Here is a 25,369-nt window from a genome sequence, read left to right on the forward strand (position 1 = left end):
TGCAACCTCCTCTCTCCTTCCCACTTTTCAGGGGAAGGACAGATCATTCTGGTCAGAGGTCTGAACTGATCACTTGCAGGCAGTTTCTGAAATCAGGCTGGTCCTAGGCAGTGGTGGCTGATGCCCATTTGGTGGAAGGCCAGGAGCTCAAATTGCAGCCAGCTCCAATGAGGGATCCTCTAAGTGTCCCTATTTTCCAGGGACAGTCCCGGATTTATAGAAGCCATCCCAGTTTCTGATTTGATCCCAGAATGTCCCACATATTATTATGGAATAGGATGTCTCTATTTTCATCAGAGAAACGTTGGAGGGCATGTCCTCTTCTCCCTGGCCTTTGGCTAAGTAAACAATCTGTGGCCTTTTAAATATTTGGGGGGGTTATTGGTTTGTTTTTGTATTTGTTATGAGGTATTTTGTGTTCTCATTTTGTATTTTTTATGAACTGCCCTATGTTCTTCAAATGAAAGGTGATAATAATAATAATAATAATAATAATAATAATAATAATAATAATAAGTAAACTTCTTTACCAAACGTGTCATGGGCTTTTAAGACACTCGAACTCAGGATGAAAGGGAGAAGCGTGCTAAGAGGAAGGAACGCTTGGCAAACCCTCACCGTGATCAACTCCTGCCTGGAAACCAATGTGCCCGCTGTGGAAGGACGTGTGGATCCAGAATTGGCCTCCACAGTCACTTACGGGCCCACTGTTAAAACCGTGTTTATGGAAGACAATCTTACTTGGCTACGAGTGATCGCCAAAGAAGGAGACACAACAGTGTGGGAAGCAAGTTATCGGGAAATGTAGGAAGCTGCTTTAATTCTGAGTCTGACCATTGACCCGTCTTGCTCAGTATTTGGATCTGTTGACAATGGCTCTCCAGGGTTTCAGCCAGAACATTCCCATCCCTACCTTGATATTCAAGGGATTGAACCTGAGGCTTTCTGCATGCAAAGCAGCTGTTCTACCACTGAGCTATTGTCCTTCCCAAAGGGGCAGCTTCATATAGGAGAAGGCAGTCCCAGCCCTAACTGGAGATTAAACTTGGAAGCATTTGAATGCAAAGCTTGTGCTTTACCATTGAACTCCAGCCCTTCTCCAAATGAAAGCCCCCCTTGTGACTTTAACGCATAAGACAAGAAACTTTAAATGCTTCACAAAGCAGATGTTGCTTGGTTAAGTTCTCTTGAGATCCATTTCATAAATGAAGATGGAAAGTCTTTGCATCTTTCTTTCTTCCCCAGGTGATCAATCATGAGATTTTTGGCATGAGATCAAGAATGTTACAACATCCCCCCCCCCCCCAATATAAGCCATAACCTTTGCATGGTTTATTATATTGAACACTTCAGGTGTTCAATATATATAAATGAACATGAGCTGGAGAGATCATAGCAATAGTGGAGTGTAAGTGTTTAGGAGGAGATCTGTAATAGATATCAACTATTCTCTGGGTGTGCATATAGGAAAAAAACATGCATATGGTCCAGATATCTCCTGCAATTCCTCTGTTCTGTATACCATCTTTCATATGTCACTTTGAATAGTGAGGGTGCAGAATTAAATTTCATTAATGTAGATTAGCTATCCCTGAACATACCTTACTTCCCCTTTAAAAAATGCAGTTAGGGTGATTAAACAGTGGGGACAAAGGTAAGACGACGCTTTTGGTGCATGTTTATTTCTGCATTATTGAATAGAACCAGGATTACTGCACAGAACAACATGGTCAAAACAAATAAATTACCTTGAAGGATAGCCTTTGCCATACTCGCCTTTCAGTGGGTGGCGCTGTGGTCTAAACCACTGAGCTTCTTGGGCAGTTCGAATCCCCACGACGGGGTGAGTTCCCGTTGCTCTGTCCTAGCTCCTGCCAACCTAGCAGTTCAAAAGCACACCAGTGCAAGTAGATAAATAGGTACTGCTGTGGCAGGAATGTAAACGGCACTTCCGTGCGCTCTGGTTTCCGTCACGGTGTCCCCTTGAGCCAGAAGCGGTTTAGTCATGCTGGCCACATGACCCAGAAAGCTGTCTGTGGACAAACGCAGGCTCCTTTGGCCTGAAAAGTGAACTGGACTTTGACAGGACTTAACTGTCCAGGGGTCCTTTACCTTGACCATTTTGCCTGCATGGCTGTTCCTGCTCTGCAGGGTACATACTGCAATGCTTCATACAGTCATGTTTATGGAAAGGGGCACTTATTCAAAAAGTAGCTTCTTTCCTTTGACCAAGTTCTGTCTAGATTTTGTTAAATCTTATGCTCTGGCTTGTGAACCAGAGCAATACATTTTTTAAAATTAGGAACTGTTAAATTTGCTACACTCGGTGTACAGACTTTGTCATGGCTACTGTCTGACATGTATAAACTGCAACTGACTGCTAATGTGTGCAGTGTAATTCTAACCAACACTGATGGTTAACTGGAACCAGGGAATGTAGTTTTTCTAAGGAATCCAGAACAAACAAACAAAAAATTGGTCCATATCAGAGGAACAATATGAAGGCTGCTGATCATGCCAGCTTTCAGAAAGGAAGTTGCATTCCCAAAATTACAGCACAGATTGAAAGGCAGGTGGGTGTGGGGGATTCCCTGGTCCTGAATGGGGTAATTGTGCCCCTGAAGGACCAGGTGTGCAGCCTGGGAGTCATTTTGGACTTACAGCTGTCCATGGAGGCGCAGGTTAATTCTGTGTCCAGGGTGGCTGTCTACCAGCTCCACCTGGTACACAGGCTGAGACCCTACCTGCCCGCAGACTGTCTCGCCAGAGTGGTGCATGCTCTAGTTATCTTCTGCTTGGACTACTACAATGTCCTCTACGTGGAGCTACCTTTGAAGGTGACCTGGAAACTGCAATTAATCCAGAATGCGGCAGCTAGACTGGTGACTGGGAGTGGCCGCCGGGACCACATAACACTGGTCCTGAGAGATCTGCATTGGCTCCCAGTACGTTTCCGAGCACAATTCAAAGTGTTGGTGCTGACCTTTAAAGCCCTAAACGGTCTTGGTCCTGTATACCTGAAGGAGCGTCTCCACCCCCATTGTTCTGCCCGGACACTGAGATCCAGCGCCAAGGGCCTTCTGGCAGTTCCCTCATTGTGAGAATAATGTTTTACTGGTGATTTGTAATTATTTTACTGATGTGCTTGTCAATTATTCTATGCAATTTATGTTGCATTTCTGATGTTCTACAATGCTACTGTTATTTATTGTTTGTAAGCTGCTTTGCAATCCATGCGATCAAAAAGCGGTGTAGTATTATTATAAATCGAATCCATCCAGTAGTTCTGCAACATTTGGAGAACCAAACGTCTCCCCCCCCAACATACACATTTGTTGCAGCAGCATCTGGAGGGTCGCAGGTCCCCCCACCCCTGATTTAAAGTGTGCTTGATCGTCAGCACGTGCCGTCTGAAATCCTGAAAGGGAGTGAATAGACAAACTGTAAGTCCCATCACCTCCTGGCAAATAGAAGGGGAAGAAATTGAGGCAGTGAGAGATTTACTTTCTTAGGTTACATGATCACTGCAGATGGTGACAGCAGTCACGAAATTAAAAGACGCCTTCTTCTTATGAGAAAAGCGATGACAAACCTAGACAGCATCTTAAAAGGCAGAGTCATCACCTTGCTAACAAAGGTCCATATAGGTAAAGCTATGGTTTTCCCAGTAGTGATGTATGGAAGTGAGAGGTGGACCATAAAGAAGGCTGATCGCCGAAGAATTGATGCTTTTGAATTATGGTGCTGGAGGAGACTCTTGAGAGTCCCATGGACTGCAAGAAGATCAAACCTCTCCATTCTTAAGGAAATCAGCCCCGAGTGCTCACTGGAAGGACAGATCCTGAAGCTGAGGCTCCAATACTTTGGCCACCTCATGAGAAAAGAAGACTCCCTGGAAAAGACCCTGATGTTGGGAAAGATGGAGGGCACAAGGAGAAGGGGACGAGAGAGGACGAGATGGTTGGACAGTGTTCTCAAAGCTACCAGCATGAGTTTGACCAAACTGCGGGAGGCAGTGGAAGACAGAAGTGCCTGGCGTGCTCTGGTCCATGGGGTCACGAAGAGTCGGACACGACTAAACAACTAAACAAGAGCGAAGAAGAAGCTGCGTTTCCCAACTTTGGCCTGTAGGGGGCGGGAATCTAGAGTGGACCATTCCTTCCCCGTTGCTAGGATACGCGAGAAAACATCCCCTTTCCTGCAGCTCCTGAGCTCTCGGCTTTCTTCCTTCGCCAAGCGGATCCCTCCCGCCAGGATGGTGGGAGGGATCCCAGCCAAGGGAGTCCCCAGGCCAGCGTATCCGGGGAGGTTTTTCGACCGCTTTCCCGAGCTCCCCACAGTGAGTTTTCTCTGCCCTTCGCCTCTGCTCTCCTCCTCCCCTCTCCCTTTCTCTTCTCCCCCGCATCTTTATAAAGATGTTTGACTGACACTTGCTCATCCCTTCCGCTCCTGTTTAACGTCACGCCTCTCCTTAAAACAGCTCCAGAGAGCAGCCTGGAGAAGGATGGCACTTTCAAGAGAGTGGGATCTATAAGATGGCCATAATTTGCAGGTGGAAGGTGCATCCTCTGGTATCAAAAGACCAGACGATTGCTAGTTAGAGAACAGGATCCACTCTTAAAAGGCAGATCCACACCATGCATAAAAAGTACACTCAACACTCGTTTAGAGCGCAGAGCTTCCGTCCAAAGCAGCCTTTCTCAACCTGTGGGTCCCCAGATGTTGTTGAACTACAACTCCCATCACCCCTAGCTAGCAAGGCCAGAGTTCAGGGATGATGGGAGCTGTAGTCCAACAACATCTGGGGACACACAGGTGAATCCTGGGAACTGTAGTTTCCCCCCTTGCACAGCAGCAGTTCCCAGCACCCTTAACAAACCAGCCCAAGTTAATAGCTTAAGTCCTAACAAAAAAAAAATCCTGTTACAGATAGGTAGCCATGTTGGTCTGCCATAGTAAAAAAAAAAAGAAAAGAAAAAAAGGTTAAGTCCTGTTGATTTCAATGGCTCAGAGCATGGCTAACAGTGCACTCCTAACATGTCTACTTAGAAGTAAGTCCAACTGAGTTCCATGGAGTTTACTGTGAGGGAAGTGGGGTTAGGATTGCAGCCTAAGCCTGGATCCAGCCCAGACTTGATAACACCAGGCAAAATGAATCAGCAGTCTGACCTGGTATGTATAAGGCTGTTAAAGCACATTGAAAGCACAATCTTTCCCTCAAAGAACTCTGGGCACTGTAGTTTGTTAAGGGTTGCTGGGGACTGTATGTCCATAAACGATGAACCCATAGATCATGGAAATTATTTATTTTTTTGCTATAGAGTGAAAAGATATACACAAATGTGAAATGAATTTTATTCAGACATATACCTTTACAAACATCTCAGTGTTGTGAGCGTTTTTGTTATTACGATCTCTTGTCTATGTTGTTTGCCTTTGCTTGCTTTTTTCAGGCTGGAAAGCTGATGTCCATTGGAGAAACAGCTGGCCATTGTCTCACTGACGTCTTTGTAAGCACCCTATTTGACTATCGATTGTCCTATGTACAGACCACTGTGGGTTATTATTTTCTAACTATTCTCCCTCCAAACCATTATAGACTTACTATTTTACTTTAACAGCATATTACACATATTGTACAAGAGAAGCTCAAAGGGACTGTAGTGTCCTATTTGGGGTCAAAACAAAACAAAACAAAACAACACCTGGTATTGACTGTAGTGGATCCTGAATGTCAGCAGTTTTCTCAGTATTCAGTACTTGAACTTGCTTAGGGCTGCAATTTTAAACACATTTACTAGGGAATGAGCCCCACGGAACATGGGGCAACTTCCTTCCTTCCAAGCAAACATTCATAAGTTTCAAAAGCCTCAATGTAGTCAATCACAAATGTACAAATAATTTTTCAGATTTATTTAGAAAACTCTTTGTATACCACTAAACATAAAAACATCAAAGCCATTTAGAACCAACATACATATATATACACTGTACAATAAAAGCAATTTTGAAAAATTAAAATCAGATGAGTAACCCTACAAAACATTACAATTGAAAATACACAAAATGTGAAGCTTCCATTATTTGTCTTTTCTTTTCTGAGGTTGTCAAACACACTGCTGTGACTTTTAAAAAACAAAACACAACAACTTACTTCTAGAAGCTTGAGGGCTGACTATAAAAGGAAACCTGATATTCCCACCTAACTGTGCAGGTGTTTAAAATGGCTTACAAGTAATTGGATTGTGTTGACTACAAAGTAGTTTCTGTTGATTCTGTTTTTGCTCATATAAAGCCCACTATGCTTGTTGGTGTTTTTTGTTTTTTAGGAAGTTAAATCCATGTGTCCCAGTTAATACTAAAGACAGAACCAGGTCACTAGTAGATTTTGTATTTTCAGAAAATGGGAGGATATAAATTTTGTTTTCTTTTTCTTTTTGTCCCAGTAGCCTGGATGCCTTTTAAAATCTGTTTGGTGTCCTGTGAGGCTAACCTAATTATGTCTGCCTACATTTTCCTGCACAACGTCTTAAGACAGTTATGAATTGCAATCTTGGGAGCAACAACTGCTTTTCTTAGCTACCCTCTCAGTTTTCCTCAACACTCAGCCTGATGAAGAATTATGGAGAACCCAGACACTTGTCCATTAATTTGTGACATTCTGATTGGTCCAAATGAAGCTGTTAATTTCTTTTTTGGGGGATTTCCTTGCCCTGCCTCGCCCAACGGACCAACTCAACTATCTACAGTATTTGCAGGAATATTCTTAAACTCTTTTCTTCTTGTTTTATAGCCAGTTACTCCACCTGTTGTAAAAAAGTTTCGAAACACCAGCAACCCTTCTCCTGGTGCAGAGAGAATATTTTATGGCCGAGCAAACGATCCTGATATTGCATCACATTTGACACATGGCATAAAGTCCGTCAAGTCAATCTCTGTAAGAATTTTAAAATAATATCCTTTTGACTCATGGTTGGGAAACACAAACTTGATTGGCCCTGTGCCAGGGGCATTTGATGGACATAAACTGGGATATGCTTGTCCCCTATAAGATTACCATTTCTAATATACAGTGGTACCTCGGGTTAAGTACTTAATTCGTTCCGAAGGTCCGTTCTTAACCTGAAACTGTTCTTAACCTGAAGCACCACTTTAGCTAATGCGGCTTCCTGCTGCCGCCGCGCTGCCGGAGCACAATTTCTGTTCTCATCCTGAAGCAAAGTTCTTAACCTGAAGCACTATTTCTGGGTTAGCGGAGTCTGTAACCTGAAGCATATGTAACCTGAGGTACCACTGTATCTCTGTTGACCTAAGTCTAAACATGGAACCTTGGGTGGCAGTGGGCACTTTGGGGTTTTTAAGAAAATGCTATGGGCACCAGCCACAAAATGGCTGCTGTGAGGGTGTGGCATAACACAAAATGGCTGCCTGGTGGGCATACCATGATGGCATCAGTGTAGGAGAGACAGAGTCAGTGGGTCAGCTGGGCTGGGTCATCTCTTTCCTTCACAGCTACTCCCTTACTCATCACTCACCACTTGTTTCCACATGAATCCAGCTCAGCCTGTCCTCCATCAATGGACAGCATGAGTTTTTTTATTCTTTTGCCCCCTGTAAGTAGAGCAATTCTGGAAACCAGATATAAATCCATTAGATTGTATCCTCTGCCTCTGGTAACATTCCTTTGGGCAGTTTGGGGACCTGTACTTTACCCATACCGTTTTCTTAAAAGGATGGGATGTGGGGTGAAGTTGTAGTCACTCAACTGTGATCTGTTTTTTGTTTAAAGAATTGAAATGCTAGTATTATTGCTTTCACTAGAAGCATTGCAGCAATAGTATGCCAAAGACGTTTCGATTAGTGACATCGCTCGGTGGTTGACTTATACATACTAATACATACAAACGTCTGCTGCTGTGCATTCTGAATGATGCCTTTTTAGAAATAACAATTAAGAATGTATATTTGCAATGCTACGTTACAGAAAGGTGCTAAATGAGCTTTAGCATTGTTTGTTTTTTACATGAAATTAGTAGGATTGTGGCATTTGATAGATTTAGAATGCACGGGAATGTAAGTTGTGTGTCCCTTGTATAGGAAACACATACTTTTTTGTGCATTTTGCAGCGTGCACCAGAAAGCTAATAAACGAATGTAATATGAGATAGTGCAGAAGTGCAGAACTGATGTACTTGATGTGGTGTGAAATCTCTTCAGGTGGCATCGCTGGCAAATCCACCTCCAAAAACATGCTTTGAGCAAAAACTTCAAGAGAAGAAAGAATCTGTTTACGCAAGCGTTCGCGAAGCACCTCTTGGGAGATCCCATGATCAGTCGTTACACTTACCCAAAGGCATGGATGTGACTAATACTCTGTTCGGAGGAAAAGTGATCAGAGGTAGAAAAATTAGTACTAAAACAAATCATTGATGAATGGCTGGCAATTCCATTGCAAGCTCATAGGGTCTTCTTTTATGCATACACTCAAAGGCATACACTGTTTCATAATTTTTCAACTATTATGGGCAACATTCAGTGATGTCCACCCACTTGTGCAATAAGAACATACTTGGGCAATTGGACTTTCTGTTTCTCTTCTGCCACCTCTAGCACCTCCCTTCCCACAAAAAAATAAAAACGAAAACCTGCCCTAGAAGGTCCTTCAACCCAATGAGGACACACAAGGGCCATAAGGTGAAGGAGAGGCCCCACTGTGTGGCCAGAAGTCCATACATGCTGTGTTGGATCTCATCCTATGTTTGGAATAAGGCACATTCAATCCTGCTACTATCTTATAACAACATGCAGGTATAATGTATATTTGGGGACGCGGGTGGCACTGTGGTCTAAACTAAGGTTACCAGATTTTTTTCTTCTTTTTTTTAAAAAATATTTTTTATTGAGTTTTCACATTTTATAGACATACACACACACAAACACAAAACACAAAACAAAACATATATAATGTTCATTACCCTCTTTCCTTGACTTCCCCACATCTCTCCTTCCCCCATTCCAATTTCAATAGTTAATTCAGCAAGTTATTTCCTCTTCTCTCTATTATATTTTTGTCCTCTGTTCTTAATATTTAACATCTCTTGTTGGGCTCAAGTTTACTTATCCTGTTTTTACACATTAGCTCCTTTCTCTAAGGTCGTCCTACCCTCTCTCCCACGAAATCCTCCCTTTTTATTAAACAATCCGTATCAAAATTAAAAAGAACAAAAATCATAAATTTTTACTATTCTACTCTCCCCCTCCCTCCCTGGCCCGGTTTCTGTCCCTTCCCATATCACTATTCTAAAAGAACAGTCTCAGCCCGGATTTCTCACATCCGAGGCTCTCAAGCCCCAGTTAGTCTTTCTCCATCTGTTTTGTTGCTTATTGGCCTTCAGTTCTCGAAGGAGTTGTGTCCCAAGTTCCATCTTCTTTCCTTCCACCAAAGTCAGTAGCAATTGCTGCCAAGGATCTGCCAATCTCCCATGTTCAATCTTAACGAAAAGGTCCCAATCATGCTTGTTCTTTCCTTCCACCGAATCAGTCAATAGCAATTGCTGCCATGGATCTGCCAGTCTCCCATATTCGAACTTAAGGAAGAAGTCCCAATCATGTTTATTTGTTTTTTTGTATTTCAGTATTCCAGATATTCCAGGGGCTTCTTCCTTTGTCCTTCTCTCCTTTTGCAGATTTACGGTCCACTGGTCCTCTTCTTCAGTTCCTTTGTTTCCTAAAGCTGCAGACTTTTGGTTGGTGCTTTCCATCTGAACATCCTCTCCTTCTTCTTCTTCTTCTTTTCCCCCCATTTCCAAAGCTGTCTCTTCTTTTCCGGCTGCCAGGTTTTTTTCCAACTTTGTATCGTCAGCAGAGTTGCTCAATTTCAGATTCAAGGTCACAAGTTGTTTGCTCATATCTGCAGTCTGCTCTTGTAAAGTTCCCACGAGAAAAAACATCCTTTCTATCTCTGCCCATAATTTTCCTTCTGCAGCCATTGCAGTATCCTTTGTTCCCTCCAGGGGGATTGCCAGTCTAATAGTTCTTTTCCAGCAATTCGTTACTTTGTTGTTCAAAATACTTTGTTTCCAATCAGTTCAGATACAATATGTCACCTTTAATCCAAAGAGAAATTTCTAAATATCACAGTTCCAGCCTCTAATCGTCCGTTTAACAGCTCTTTTGACAGCTGTCAAACTTTCTCTTTTTTTCCTCAGGCTCACACGCAGGACACTCCCGGGTCCAGAATGGGGGGGGGGATTACACAAAAGCTTCTAATATTCCTCTTTCCTCTCCAGCACAATAACTTTTAATCCATTTCGTGCAAGTTGTTTTTCTAAACACAAAAGTCTTTCCACCTTAGTGCTCCTCTCCTTGCTTGAATCTTTTTTTTGGGGGGGGGAGTGTGGACTTCCTTTTAGCACATCCCCCGGTCGTACTCCAATCAAAGGTAAAATTTTAGTGTCGAATTTTCATTTTACTCACGGGTTCTTTGTTTCAGTCCAAATTTCAGGAAGGAAGACAGCGCTCTCCAGCCATGGCTCGCGGCTTCGCTCCGCCGAGGTAGCGATGGACTCTCAGCACCGCGCCGCACCCCAGTCCACTCCGCAGCCTTTAAAAAGGCTCTTCGCGGGTCGGGGAGGGCGTTTAAGGTGCCCACCGAGTCACCAAGTCCGCAGGCTTCAGCGCCTGCGGTTTTTGAGGGTCCCCGTGTCGCCGGCACGGCAAGACCCGTCCTCTGCGGAGCCGATTCCCTCCGGAGCTCGGAGGGAATCCGCCATTACCGGATCGCGCTATCCCGGAAGTCCGGTTACCAGATTTTTTTCAATGAATCCAGGGACACTTTTCAACTTCAATTGATTTTGAATGGGGACTGACTTGTAAATCCGGGGACTGTCCCCGGGAAACGGGGACACCTAGTAACCTTAGTCTAAACCACTGAGCCTCTTGGGCTTGCTGATCAGAAGGTCGGTGGTTCGAATCCCCACGATGGGGTGAGCTCCCATTGCTCTCTCCCAGCTCCTGCCAACCTAGCAGTTCGAAAGCACATCAAAGTGCAAGTAGATAAATAGGTACCACCCCAGCAGGAAGGTAAACAGTGTTTCCATGCGCTCTGGCACTCGTCATGGTCCTTCATGTGCCAGTATCGGTTTAGTCATGCTGGCCACTTGACCCGGAAAGCTGTCTGTGGACAAACGCTGGCTCCCTCGGCCTGAAAGCGAGATGAGTGCCACAACCCCATAGTTGCCTTTGATTGGACTTGACTGTCCAGAGGTTCTTTACCTTTACCATTTTACCTTGACTCTGATGTACCCTATGGTCTCTAAACCCTGCATTGCAACTGTTTCTAGAATAAAGTACGTGAATGATCCTTAAATACATGTAGTCTGTTATTTGTCAAGAGTTTTAAGATGTTGTTTAGATCAGGTTATTTCATTACATGTAACGGTTCACTTTCAGAGGGTCCTAGTGGAGACGTTATAAATCCACCAAAGACATTTGATGAAGTCCAGAGGGAAGCAGAAGAAGGACATGATTTGTATGTTGTAACACACAATGATTATTATGTTGGTGAGTAAGAAGGAAAAGGAAAAGTCATACATAGATTTTTTTTTTATTAAAGTATTGTCATTTTGCATACATAAAAAAAAAACTTGACACCAGTAAGAAATTCTTTCTAAAGAGTTGCTAAAAAATGCAGTAATCTCATGACACTTTTCATGTAAGCTCTGTACTGGAATGGCAATTGTATTATGTTACTAATATAGCATATTCAACAAATGTCATAGGTTGTATCCTGGCAACAAGTCACTCTCTTTCCACATCACTTTGTTATGATCCTAGACATTTCTCATAATGCACAGCGGCTTGTAGCCAAAATGCTGAGGTTTGTTTTTCTTTTGTTATTTATTTATTTCATAAAACGGATACATTGCTTGATTGTTAAAAACAAAAACCCCAAAACACCTCAACGTGCTTTACAAAAAGATAAAACTGAGGAAAAAAATTCACAACCATATTTTAAAACATATAAAAGTTAAAATGCTAAGCAGATTAACACCACCTCAACTTCCTAAGCACCTGGGTTGGTTTTTTGTTCATTTATGGTGTACATAATAAATAAATATCCCCCCTTTTTCCCCCCACAGGGGAGTCGGTTAATAGAAAATATAACCCATCTACGTTCAATAGATTCAATCTATATGGAAAGGAAACCCCCCACTTCAACGATGGACGAAATGTAGCTAGAACTTTACGCTGGTTCCCTGATCTGCAGATGTAAGTTGAATTATATCAGTTAATGATGCTTGGCTTGCCTCTGTTACAGCTTCCTGGTGACACACGTTTTGAATAAATAGCAGATTACTCTTTATACCTTTTCTGGCATCAGTTATCCTCAATGATGTTGCCTCATTAGACATAAAGTGTCAGCATGTTGAATGCACAAAGTCGTGCATTTCAAGAACATTTCAAGATTTGAGGATCCTACTGCTCTGGGGAGATATTTGGAATCTAGTTTTGCCTCATCTCCTTTTCACCCCTTTTATGTTGATGTGTTCTCCAAGAGCTAGAGATGTTGGGAAGCGGTGTGATTCATGTCTGCTGATTGATCCCTCTTGACCACCTGATTCCCTGGCTAGAATTTCCTAGCCGGATGATTTTGCCTGCAGTGTTGAAGATCTCTTAGTGCCCTCTGACCTGCTCCCTTGGTGGCACACTGTGTAAGATGCAGCCGGGACCGCATAACACTCGTCCTGAGAGATCTGCATTGGCTCCCAGTAGGTTTCCGAGCACAACTCAAAGTATTGGTGCTGACCTTTAAAGCCCTAAACGGCCTCGGTCCAGTATACCTGAAGGAGCATCTCCACTCCCATCGTTCTGCCCGGACAATGAGATCCAGCGCCGAGGGCCTTCTGGTGGTTCCCTCGCTGCGAGAAGCCAAGTTACAGGGAACCAGGCAGAGGGCCTTCTCGGTAGTGGCGCCCACCCTGTGGAACACCCTTCCTTCAGATGTGAAGGAAATAAGTAGCTATCCTATCTTTAAAAGACATCTGAAGGCAGCCCTGTTCAGGGAAGTTTTTAATATTTAATGCTGAACTGTTTTTAACACTTGACTGGGAGCCGCCCAGAGTGGCTGAGGAAACTCAGCCAAATAGGCGGGGTATAAATAATAAATTATTATTATATATTATTACTAACTCTCAAGGCTCCAGTTTTGAGAGCGGCACATCATCTAACCATCCTCCTGCTGAGGGCAGGCTATCCTTATTTTAAATTTTCCTCTGCATATTTGATTGCTTGCATAGCCTTACTTAGGCGTTATACAAAACTAGAAATACAAAATGAAAGTGGGGATGACCACACTGGCTCTGCTTCCCTATTGCTGACCCTTGCTGTTCTTCATAAGATAAAGATCAGGGCTCAACATCAAACATGGGCAGCGGCGTAGCTAGGAGAGATGCATGGCTCAGGCGCACGGCAGGCCCCACGGTAAGTGCTGCCCCTCCCACAGTGGGGCATGCAGTGCACCCCACCCCCTAGCTACACCTCTGCACAAGGGCTAGATCTACAGAGATATTAAAAAAACACTATGAAAACGGTCTGCAAAAATAAAGAAATAAAGTTCACCATTGAAAATATAATTGACTTGCAATTACAGCTCCACAGCGCCACCTTGTGTCACGGTGTTATAACATTTTGACTAATGTAGCTGAGTTCAAGGAACCTGCATAGATAGAAGCAGGCTCCCTATTGTGGATCAACTCACAGTGGCTCCATCCTCCCAGAGAGCTTGAGGCAAGAAAGGGAACAAACTGGACAAGGTCACATTCTAGGATTTAAAAATTGGCCAGTTGCCCTCCAGGTCATGGAAGATGAGAGGGATCAGAGCTACGATTCTCAATTCCAGTCTCCCCACTTACATATTGTATTTCAGGATTTGCTTAGTGCCTGAATAGCACTAAGGTCTTGTGATGATGAATGGAGGATCATAGTATTTGGGCTGGCAGTGAATTATAAAGCCCAATGCATTGAAAATTAAGACATATTTTATGCTAATAAGTTCCCGTGTCAGATTATGAGTGGGGCACTATTCTCCAATTTACTAAACACAATGGTTCATCAAGGTTTCCCGTGTTGTTGATGGTTTATCAACTCAGGCTTTTAGGCCTGTCCTTTAAGAGTATCCTGCCAATGATATTTTAGAACGCTTCTGTTTATCTCTACTGGGTGTGGCATGACTCAAAGGGTAAAGAGCCGGAAAATGAACTTTAAACAATTTTCCTTATTAACTTTACGACACACACAGTTAACCAAACACTACATTACCTGATCCTTACCTGCCTTTTTAGAATTTAGTTTTATGAAAGCGTTTTAGTTTTCTCAGGTTAGAATAGACATTGATATCATGGAGCCTCTTGTAATGGATGAGGTCCATCTGATTTACTTTTTAATTATGGTTTTAATGTTATATGTTGTAAACCACTCCGGGGTTCTAACTGATGATGATGATAATCTGTTGGAATTCAACTATTTTGCGGTTATCTTTTTTTTTTTTTAGGAAGAAATCAGCACATTTAGTGTCTAAGATAAGTGATGATTTCAAGGAAAAATTTCAGCCTCAGCTTGGAAAAGTCCTTGATCCGTAAGTGAATTAAGAGGGAGTCTTCACAATGCACCCTCCATGAGAAATTAGTTGGTTGTGTGTAATTGGCATGTGTGTATGTGTGTGTGTCCCGTTCCTTTTCTGCATCTTCCTTTCTGGGGTCTGTGAGTGACATAATACAGTGACATAATACAGATTACTAGCAGACGCAATCATTTAGAGAGCCTCATAGCCTCATATCATCTTGGCTCACATTTTGAGATGTTCTCTCAGGCCAGAAGGGGCTGAGGTGAGAGTTAACTGGCAGAAAACTCTGTGAAGCTTTACCACAAGGCGAGCAATCCAACAATTTCAGATTTCCTCCATGGCTTCTGTGTGATTAATACAGTATACAAGTTTGTCCTAAGAATGCATTCCACCACTGCTACAGTGTCTGCCTGCCAACTTGAGCAGTGATGGTGGTCTGCCCATGTTGGAGAATGTCAAAGGAAGTTGAGTGTAGGAGCATGGAATTGGACACCATAGTATTCTTCAGTTAGTCCCCAAAGAGTTTAATGCCTTACAAGCAACATTAAAAAATAAATGAATCCCCAAAAATTGTTTCTCTTCTCCCGGTGATTGTAGAAATGAAGACATGGGTTTAGCCAAGTTGCTCAAACAAAACCATGATCTGAAAACCTTTTTACTGAGTATTGCAGCTCCAACTTTTTCTATATCCGATTCTGCTAAGCTGCCATGTGTGCTTAGCGTGCTTTAAAAACCCCTTTTTCTTTTCTGACAGATACATGAAAAAGACTCTATATGCACATCGATATCTGTTAAATAAGAAAACAGCTTATTTAGGCTGCGGGGTCTCTTTTGCTCTCTAAAGAAATGTAAGCATCACGATCAAAGACATTTATCGCCTGCTGTGCAAATATTTCTGACAGTTATTACTATGTGCTAAAAGGAAAGAATGTGTAAAAGAAAAGGATTCTCAGTTGTGAGTGGCTTTGATTCATGTAGGAAAGCCCAAGTGAAGACATTTCAGGTGAACTCTTACCAAATGTCTTCATCAGTTTTTCATCTTCGCTTACGGCACAAGATCTATCTTTCATGTCTAAAGCAAAGATTACGCTGGGGTGAAAAAAATCAAGCCTTTATCTAACAGATTCTTTTCATTTTTTAGTATAGCAGACACACTCAACGTTCCTCCGGACCATACATTTGGAGTGCTTGTTTGTCCTGAAGAATATGGCAAGTATATACACGGCCTCCCTGCTTATACACAAGGATGTCTTGGGAAATTGTTTGGAAACTCAGGCTGTCCCATAGCACTCCTGCAAGATTGCTAATGGGGAGTAGTAGATGGAAGGATAACATGGAAAGATATCTCACCAGCAAGTGCTTACCTGTAAAACCCTGGGTGTTTCTCGAAGGAACACAAACCCCCCTTTGGACTTCCTCTCATCTTCAGATCATCATTTGAAGGCTCTTTTTATGGAAGCTCTTTAGAGCTAAGGCAGGGTGCAGTCAGGGAGAAGGCCCTTTGAGTAGCGATATCCCCTGGGAGCAGGCCCTCTCAGAGGTTCAGAAAGGCCTAGGCTACATTCAACATAAAAATAAAAATGACATGTTAACAAAGGCACCCAAAAAGAAGAAAGAGTGCTTGGTTTATATCAGGGGTTAGCAAACTTTTTTAGCAGGTGGCCGATCTACTGTCCCTCAGACCTTGTGGGGGTCTGGACTATATTTTTTTTTTTGGGGGGGGATGAACAAATTCCTATGCCCCACAAATAACCCAGAGATGCATTTTAAATAAAGGACACATTCTACTCATTAAAAACATGCTGATTCCCAGACCATCTGCGGGCCAGATTTAGAAGGCAATTGGGCCGGATCCAGCCCCCGGGCCTTAGTTTGCATACCCCTGGTTTATATAATCAGCTGATGATCTGAGAGGACACATTCATAATGGTCTTATCTTCTGCCGTCAGAACAAATATATTTTCATTAATATTGGTGAATATTTCACACTCTTTAATATGACAAAATCTATTATTACGTAACACAAAGCATACGTCTTTTAACAAATCGCATTTCTGATTTGCTTCAACAATCTACATTCCTTTTATAACATATGGCACGCACCGCACGATAAAAGCCTGTAATTTCATCAGGACAAGTTATTTGTTGTTTACTGTTGTAACAATTGTTTTCTCAAAAATTATCTTCTGTACCATGAAAAATAAATAAAACCATTTTTTAAAAAAGAATTGCAGCTGTAGGATGAGGGAGTGTGTCACATTTGGTCTGAAGTGTGTGAAAACAAGTTGAGCTGGAGACCTAGGCTAAATGGCCCGCCTGCCCTGTCCTCTCTGAGTGGCCCTGCCCTGGAAGCTTGCCTTACACCTAGTCTGATGTTCTTTCTGCACAGGGTATAAATGCTTAGAATAATGAAATAAAATATGGCTACCCCTAGCAGTAGGAGCCCCCCCCTGCCTCTGTTCCCTACGGGGATATGGTGCAGTCGGGATTGAGAAAGGGATTGCTGAAGTATCACACAACAGCTGAAACGTGGTCAAGCCACAGTTGTCTTTGACTGTGTTTTTTCTATAGGTGTTGGAGACCTTCTTCACCAAAGGCTTCCTAGTGAATTCCTTCGTGGAAAAGACAGAGAAAGGGCTGTCTTTGCTGCAATTCGACAGAATCTGAAGAAAGCCAATTACCACAACTTCGACACGTTATTGCAAGCCTTCAGGCATTATGATAAGGTGAGCCTTGTCTCAAGATGTCAAGCTCATGACAAGCAAATGCTGCAGGAAATGCCTATATTCTTGCTGTTAGCGTTGTACTTGGAATAATACAAATACTGCCGCAGTAAATAGTTACCAGCACTTGTACTGCCTTTAATCTGACACTGTACCCTGGCCTTTGAGCCATGAGATGTATATGTTCAGGGCCTACCCTATTTTTCGCGATTGCAATTTTTGCAATTTTAAGTTTTTAAATAGTGAAAGTAGCATACCAAAACGTATTATATTAGGGGAAATTGCTTGAAAGAAATTAGGCAGAATTGCCTGCAAACATGTCTGTTAAGAGAAATTCACAAAAAAAAATGGATGGATTTTCATTAATACCTTTTAAATAAATAAATAATGTGTGGAAATGTGGAGAACTAAACCCAAGAGTAAGGGACACGGGTGGTGCTGAGGTCTAAACCACTGAGCCTTGGGCTTGCCGATCAAAAGGTTGGCTGTTCGAATCCCCACGATGGGTTGAGCTCCCGTTGCTTGGTCCTTGCTCCTGCCAACCTAGCAGTTTGAAAGCACATCAAAGTGCAAGCAGATAAATAGGTACCACTCCAGCGGGAAAGTAAAAGGCGTTTCTGTGCGCTGCTCTGGTGTCGGTGTTCCATTGCACCAGAAGCGGCTTAGTCATGCTGGTCACATGACCTGGAAAAATTGTCTGCGGAGCGGGCAAACACCGGCTCCCTCGGCCAGTAAAGCAAGATGAGTGCCACAACCCTAGAGTCGTTCGCGACTGAACTTAATTGTCAGGGGTCCCTTTACCTTTAAACCTAAGAGTGAGAAAATTAGAAACTGAATGTCACAGATTCACCCATTCCTAAGTACCTCAGGTTAAGTATTTAATTCATTCCTGAGGTCTGTTCTTAATCTGAAACTGTTCTTAACCTGAAGCACCACTTTAGCTAATGGGGCCTCCTGCTGCTGCCGCGCTGCTGGAGCCTGATTTCTGTTCTTATCCGGAAGCAAAGTTCTTAACCTGAAGCACTATTTCTGGGTTAGCGGAATGTGTAACCTGTAGCGTATGTAACCTGAGGTACCACTGTACAAGCAAGGACAACCCAAAGCATTTTGATCCCACTCCAAAGATGGTACCCCCCACCCCATTTGAAGAACAGAAGTCAACCAGAGTGTGAGCTGCCTTTTGTTTCAGCACTAGCAATGGGATAGCATCTTCCATTGCAACTGAGGCAGTAGGCTTGAGGTCTGGGACCCTTCCCAACAGAAGGGAATGGCTATAGGGCTCTGGATGACCTGCTAAGGAACTTCTGCTGTGGCCTACCAGAAACTCCCCCCCCCTCGCTGAGTCATAGGGCCGGCCTTGGGTGCAAGGATCGTAGTTCAGTTAAAATGGGCTACCTGCATTTTTGGGATGCAGGTGGCGCTGTGGGTTAAACCACAGAGCCTAAGGCTTGCCGATCAGAAGGTCGGCGGTTTGAATCCCCGTGATGGGGTGAGCTCCTGTTGCTTGGTCCTAGCTCCTGCCAACCTAGCAGTTCGAAAGCATGTCAAAGTGCAAGTAGATAAATAGGTACTGCTCTGGCGGAAAGGTAAATGGTGTTTCCGTGTGCTGTTCTGGTTTGCCAGAAGCGGCTTAGTCATGCTGGCCACATGACCCGGAAGCTGTACGCCGGCTCCCTCAGCCAATAAAGCGTGATGAGCACCGCAACCCCAGAGTTGGCCACGACTGGACCTAAAGGTCAGGGGTCCCTTTACCTTTACCTTTTACCTGCATTTTTATTACACACATTATGCTGTTTAACTAGGATGGTGATCGGAAAATCAGCAGAGATGACTTGAAGAAGGCCTGCTTCCAGCTTAATCTGGACTTGGATCAAGAGCTCCTGGACGCTTTATTCAATTACTGCGATTTGGATCAAGACGGGTTTATAGACTATCTGGAGTTTGCGAACTTCCTTAACTGGAAAGACAAAACGTCTATCAAAGAGTATGAAGAAAAAATAATCACGAAAGGTATGTGGGAAATACGGTTTTAAACCACAGATGTGGTTCTAATGCAGGGCTTTTTTTTCAAAAAAAATAATGTTTAGGTGTACTCTCTTTTTGACTCAAGAAAATCACCAATTTATAGTTGGGAATTTGGGAAAAATAAATACAGTAAATGGACAAAAGTACAAAGATTCACAAAATCTTTAGGGGTATGCACCCCCTGCGTCCCCCCAGAAAAAAGCACTGTATACATGCATATATACATACAAACACACCCACATATTTGATTCCATGAGTATTCCCTAAAGCAGTGGTTCCCAACCTTTCTGTTACGGTGTACCACAAGTCCAAACTTATTTGGTATGGTGACCCATTGTTTTATTCTCAGGTGAATTTTGAACCTTACCTTTTCAGCCGCTTTTGGTTTTGTGCATTTTAACTTCACGCTTGCCTGTTTTATAACCATTACTTGAGGCATCCAAGCAAAAATGTATCTAGCATGCCTCTTAAAGTGGAATATTTATAGTACTCACAAAGTTATACATAGTTTTGTTTATGGGAATGTAAGAATACCAACCATCTTATTGCAAGATATTGCTCCGTGAGTTATAAACACGTATTTTAAAAACGTATTGTTACATAAGCAGTGTTAGATGTAATGAACTACAAATAGTTTGAATAGTTTTATGCATGATGAAGTCCATTTTCTCAAGTATCAGTATGATGGGCTGGGTTTGCCTTTTAGCCATGCCGGCTGAGGCTAATGGGAGTTGTAGTCCAACAACATATATGGAGGGCGCTGCAGTGGCGTTGCAACTTTTCGTGACAGTAACAAATATTTTTGCCATTTCGGTATCATTTATTTTTCACAGGCAGAAGACCAGCGGCCTTTGACCTCATTCCACAAGAAGCAGATCAGGATGCTGTGCTGAAGAAGGAAGACATAGTACTAAAGGAACCGGGAAGTGAAGAGAAAACACCCAGAACACTTTCGAGACCGACAGACCGGGTGTTTTCTGACTACCGCACAACCTCTTCTCAGTATAATGCAGTTGTAGGAGGCATTCCGTCATCATGTATGCACAAGACGTCCTTTTCATTCCCAAGTTATTTAAAATGTTTGCAGATGCCACTGGCAAATGTAATAATTAACCATGTTGTCACTAAGGGTACTCCAGACGGCAGTTGCTTTTGCTTCCAGTTGGGGCATTGTGGTTTGCAATGGGGAGTGTGGAAAGTGCCATATAAACACACATACACACAGAGACCCTTGCACTTCTTCTTCTTCTCCTTCTTCTTCTTCTCCTTCTTCTCCTTCTCCTTCTCCTTCTTCTTCTTCTTCTTCTTCTTCTTCTTCTTCTTCTTCTTCTTCTCTTCTCTTCTCTTCTCTTCTCTTCTCTTCTCTTCTTTTCTCTTCTCTTCTTTGGGGATCACTCATAGTCAAGTAAGATTGTCTTCCATAAACATGAGTCCGTAACACAAGTCTTTCCTTAACAGTGAGTCCATAAGTGACTGTGGAGGCCAGTTCTGGATCCGCACATCCTTCCACAGTGGGGAGATAGGTTTCTGGGCGGGAGATGATCATAGTGAGGGTTTGCCAAGCGTGCCTTCCTCTTAGCGTGTTTCTCCCTTTCGTCCTGAGTTTGAGCGTCTTCAAAGCCTATGACACCTCCGGTAAAGGCTCTTCTCCTTGCGCTACCCCCATGTTCAAACCATTAAGCAACTTACATATCTTGCATACCCTCCAAGTGCCCCCATTTTCCAGGGACAGTCCCAGAACTGAAAACTCCATTCCAACTTCTGATTTGATCCTGGAAAGATGGGGGGAGGGGAGGATGAGCTAGCGCTTGCCCTGAGCGGTGGAGGCAGCAGTCACAGCTTGTAGCAGCTGCTGGAGTGCGGGCGAGGAGGAGAGGTTCATGCTGCTGAGGTCCCTGTTTTCATGTTGGAGGGCATGATCTTGCATATAGTTTTCACTTCTTTACCCTGGCCTTTCACGAGAGATACACATTTTCAGGACCCACTCTATTCCAATGACTGCAATTTGTTTAACCCACTTTAATGTTGAATATTTAAACTGCTGTGAGCTGAGACCTTCTGGTTGAAGGACAGGTAAGAAATAAAAATAAAAATAGCAAGAATAATAGCCCAGGGTCATTTCCATGGAAGTTGAACCTCCCTGCATGTTCCCTGTAAGGGTCAGATGTGCCAAAACTGCATTTTTGTACTTCAGTGCCTCATGATCAAGAACCCTTAGTTCATTTTTGGATACCTGAATCAAATATAAATAACCAGGAATATAAATGCTACTAGCGTAAGTGTGGTTTTCAGTTTGGTTGTAAATGTAGCTCATGATCCAGCCAAAGTTAAGTGTTTTTAAGTCTTGTTTTCTCCCACAGAAATCAATGAAACTTGCTTCCTTTGGGCTGGAGTTAGCCCACAGTGAGAACATCTCCTTTTCTTGCATCTCTTGTATTCATGTCCCCAGTTTCAGCTTCATGTGATAACATAAAACCCAGATGTGTACAAAAATTAAGGGAACACTGAATTTTGAAAAGAAAACTTTGGGTTGGAAACTCAGCTCTTTAACAGAATATGTTCATTTCGAGTATATTGTATGATCTGGTTCTTTTTTTTGAACAACTTCCTTTAACACACGGCTTTCTTCCCTTTCTCTTTTTGCCACCTCTTTTCCTACAGATTACCCACTCCTCGGTGTCCCAACCATTCGATCAGACATTCCAGCTCCTCGATTTCGCCGCATCAGTGACAACACTAATTATGGTGATCAAGCCACTGTTTATGGGTTGTTATACCCCTCGATCTATAGCAATAAAGGAGTGTACGAGACAGACTTCTTCAAGACAAGATCAAAGGACGAGGTACAGGACATTTTTTGAGAGTTCATTCATATCAGCTCTACAATTCTATGAGTCTAAGCCAGGGGTTCGCAGATTTCATCCTCGCCAGTTTTCTTGAATACTGAAGCATCCACAAGAGATTACATAATTTGCTTTGTCTAAGATCTGCGTATTCTCACATCATGGAATTAGTTTTTTTTTAAAAAAGATCCAACATATTTTCTTTCTCTAATTTTACTGTATTCATGAATTCCATTATATATGATACGAAACTTGGTTTCCAGATTAGTATCTTACATTTTACGCCTCCACCTTGTCCTGACACCGAGCTTTGCACTTTTCTCATCGTACTTGTTTCTAATTCCCAGAATGGTGGGCCTAATTATTTTCCTTAATAAATGCACATTGTACAACCACACAGCTACCTGCAGATAAATTTGAAGTTGGGTAAAGAAATTAGCAGGAGAGGTTAAAGCTTATGCAGCACATGTGCCAACTTCAATAAAATATTTGGGGAGGGCAGGTAAGCCCCACCCTACATAATCACACGATGCGGCACATGCACACCATTTGAATGGCAAGGTCCATCAACTAGGGAAGGGCCTGGCTCCCTCAAATATTTTATTGGGGGAGCCAAAGGGACCACGGCCCCTAGCAGTTGGCTGCTATATTGAGCAGGGACTGTGATGCTGCCTTGTTAGAAGATCTGTGGTCAAACCTGATTGGATTACTCCAGTCATTCCCAATCTGGTGCCCTCTAGACGAATGACAACCCCCATCTTGCTGGCTGGGGCTGATGGAAGCCAAACTATGGAAAACATCTGAAGGGCACCAGGTTCAGGAAGACTGGCTTAGTCCACATTTAGTTAAAATCCCCATCTTTAGTGGCACATTTAGTGTGTTGTCTAAAGCCTCACTAACCTGCAGTAAATAATTATTTCTCAGTATCAATTCTATGATCTGCACATGTGTTTATTCCTTCTATTTCAACTGGAGATTATAACTATACTGTATATTCTTTTGTAGATTGCACGCATCTTGCGAAACATTGGCGTGAGCCTTTCAGATGAAAGTTTTAATGAAGTATGGAGGCAAGCCAGCCAGAAAGATCACAGAGGAGAAGTTTGTGTAGAATCCATCAGGAATGTGCTGGACGAGATGCAGGCAGCACACATCAAGAGCAGATAGCGGTGGTTCTCTAGGTTCTGTGGTTCTATATCTATTTCGCTGGAGGTCCCAGGCAGTATTCTTTCCGTGTATGGAGTGGATTATCCCATTATTATTTGGCTTGCAAAAAAGAAATAAGTCTGTACATATGAACGTTTATTTACTGAAAACAATAAAAACAGCCCTTTTAAACCGTGTATTTTTAAAAAATGATTCAAAATCCAATTTGTTGTCTTCTACAAAATAGCAAATATCGTCATCTTCTTAAAGCTCATTCCAGAGGGATAGCAAGATAGCCTTTCCTCAAAACTGTGACTGCTGAGCATTGCAGGTACACATTTGTTGCTGGGAACTTGGCGGGATAGATAATTAAGTCACCTGAATGATCACTCCTATTCTGGAATTGTGAACACTGCTCAGATTCCTATTCCTCATTGCAGTAAGAGGAATAGGCTTATAAAGTAGGATGGAAATTAGATCCCTGGGTTGTTTTTCAGGCCCCAAAATGAAATTCATGGCTTAGGCTTCTAAAAGTTGCCTGAAAACATGACTCATGGCTCAGGATTGCACCAAAAAGGTGACCTGCTGGTCAGGATTTGTTTTAAAAATATATATTTAAAAAATCACAAGACAAAGTGATCTGCAGGTCAGAATTCACAAAAACACAAAAAAGTGACCCACTGGTCAGGATTCTGAAAAAATATGAAAACTTAATCCATGGGCCAGGTTTCCAAAAAATGACTGAAAATGTGTCCTGTGGCTCAGGCTTCTAAAAATTGCTTAAAAACATGATGTATGAGTTGGATTTTCCCGAGCAACTGAAAAGGTGACTCCCTCAGGCATGCCCACGTTTCTTTGGATGTCAAGATTGGACACTCACACTCCTTCCACCCCAAAATATGACCCAATGTGTCTTTTCATGGGTGCTATAGAAGGTGCTGATGGGCACACTTGCAGGTGAGTGGGGGGCAAGGCCTCTGTTCCTGGGGTGACCCCAATGCCAACAAATCACAACCAGGGGTGGAAAGATACCGTATTGGCCTGAATATAAGCCACACACCCCAATTCCAACCATGAAAAGTTAAAATGCGGCTTAAATTTGCGACCTTACAATAATGGGTTTTTACAATATCTCTGCTGAAACAGACATGCGGCAAAACAGAACGCGGAATTTTAAGGGAGCGGATTATATTCGGGAATCGTCTCCCCCCCCCTTGAATTTTAAGGGTGCAGCTTCTAGTCAGTTGCGACTTATATTCGGGCCAATACAGTAGTAAAGTAATAATAATTCAGGCTTAAGCAAGGAAGGCGTAGATGTGTTAAAATACCAGGAGTCTGTGCACCATAAAAAGGCATGAAGTTCATATTTATATGATTGCTCTACAAAGTTTCAGGTGAAACATGTTATGAATATGCAGTGCTACAATAGCAACCTCTACTATATTGGGTTTGGAAAGTAGACCAGAGAGGAATAAAAACTCCAGGCACAGAGCAAATGCTAAAGGAACTAATAGAACAAGGTTCATTAGGCGCATCAACAACCATTGCAATTGTGTGTAGCTTCAGAAAGCTTCCAATTTTGTACTTTCCCCCTGAGGCTACTTGAACAATTTGGGGACATTCTGAGACAGTATTCTCCACTTTCGAGTTTGAGATATCTACAGAGGATTCAACTCCAACTCCTTAAGCAACTCATTCTAGGGGGATGCAGGAAGCACCCATTGTGTTACATGATTGCCCCCATTCCCTCTTGTTACTGAACAGCGAAGGATATTGATTTCAGTCCTGCTGTTTCAGTGCTGCTTGGGGAGCTGCAGGCAGCATCAGGAAAGCTGACCTGAATCCGTTGCTAGGCTATTTCTCACCAAATGGCCAGACTCGTTTCTCAAGGCCTATTCACATGCCTGTGCTAGAAAAGCACTCAGAAAGGCCGGATACAATGTCTCCTATCCAATACGGTCACATGCATCTGTTTCTGCACACAAGAGTCTGGTTCTGAACATGTTGGG

The 25,369-nt window shown here is 42.8% G+C and overlaps 1 protein-coding gene across 1 annotated transcript; it reads left to right on the forward strand.

Moving 5' to 3' along the window:
- The first annotated feature begins 4,175 nt into the window (after positions 1-4,175).
- On the forward strand, positions 4,176-23,557 carry EFHB (EF-hand domain family member B). Its single transcript, XM_081883501.1, has 13 exons — positions 4,176-4,339; positions 5,454-5,510; positions 6,794-6,937; positions 8,218-8,398; positions 11,452-11,562; positions 12,141-12,270; positions 14,552-14,635; positions 15,765-15,832; positions 17,195-17,349; positions 19,149-19,356; positions 20,205-20,408; positions 22,033-22,214; positions 23,220-23,557. Exons 1-13 carry the CDS (start codon positions 4,256-4,258, stop codon positions 23,379-23,381), a joined length of 1,770 nt encoding a protein of 589 aa, XP_081739627.1. The 5' UTR covers positions 4,176-4,255; the 3' UTR covers positions 23,382-23,557.
- Positions 23,558-25,369: the final 1,812 nt, after the last annotated feature.

Source organism: Podarcis melisellensis (genome assembly GCF_964234715.1).
Source record: "Podarcis melisellensis genome assembly, chromosome: 12".
In the NCBI taxonomy this organism is placed as follows: domain Eukaryota; kingdom Metazoa; phylum Chordata; class Lepidosauria; order Squamata; family Lacertidae; genus Podarcis; species Podarcis melisellensis.

Coding starts and splice junctions, on each gene's coding strand:
- EFHB (XM_081883501.1), top strand. CDS start 4,256: ATGGTGGGAGGGATCCCAGCCAAGGGAGTCCCCAGGCCAGCGTATCCG. Junction 6,938..8,217: donor AGTCCGTCAAGTCAATCTCT/GTAAGAATTTTA, acceptor AAATCTCTTCAG/GTGGCATCGCTGGCAAATCC. Junction 19,357..20,204: donor AGAAAAAATAATCACGAAAG/GTATGTGGGAAA, acceptor TATTTTTCACAG/GCAGAAGACCAGCGGCCTTT.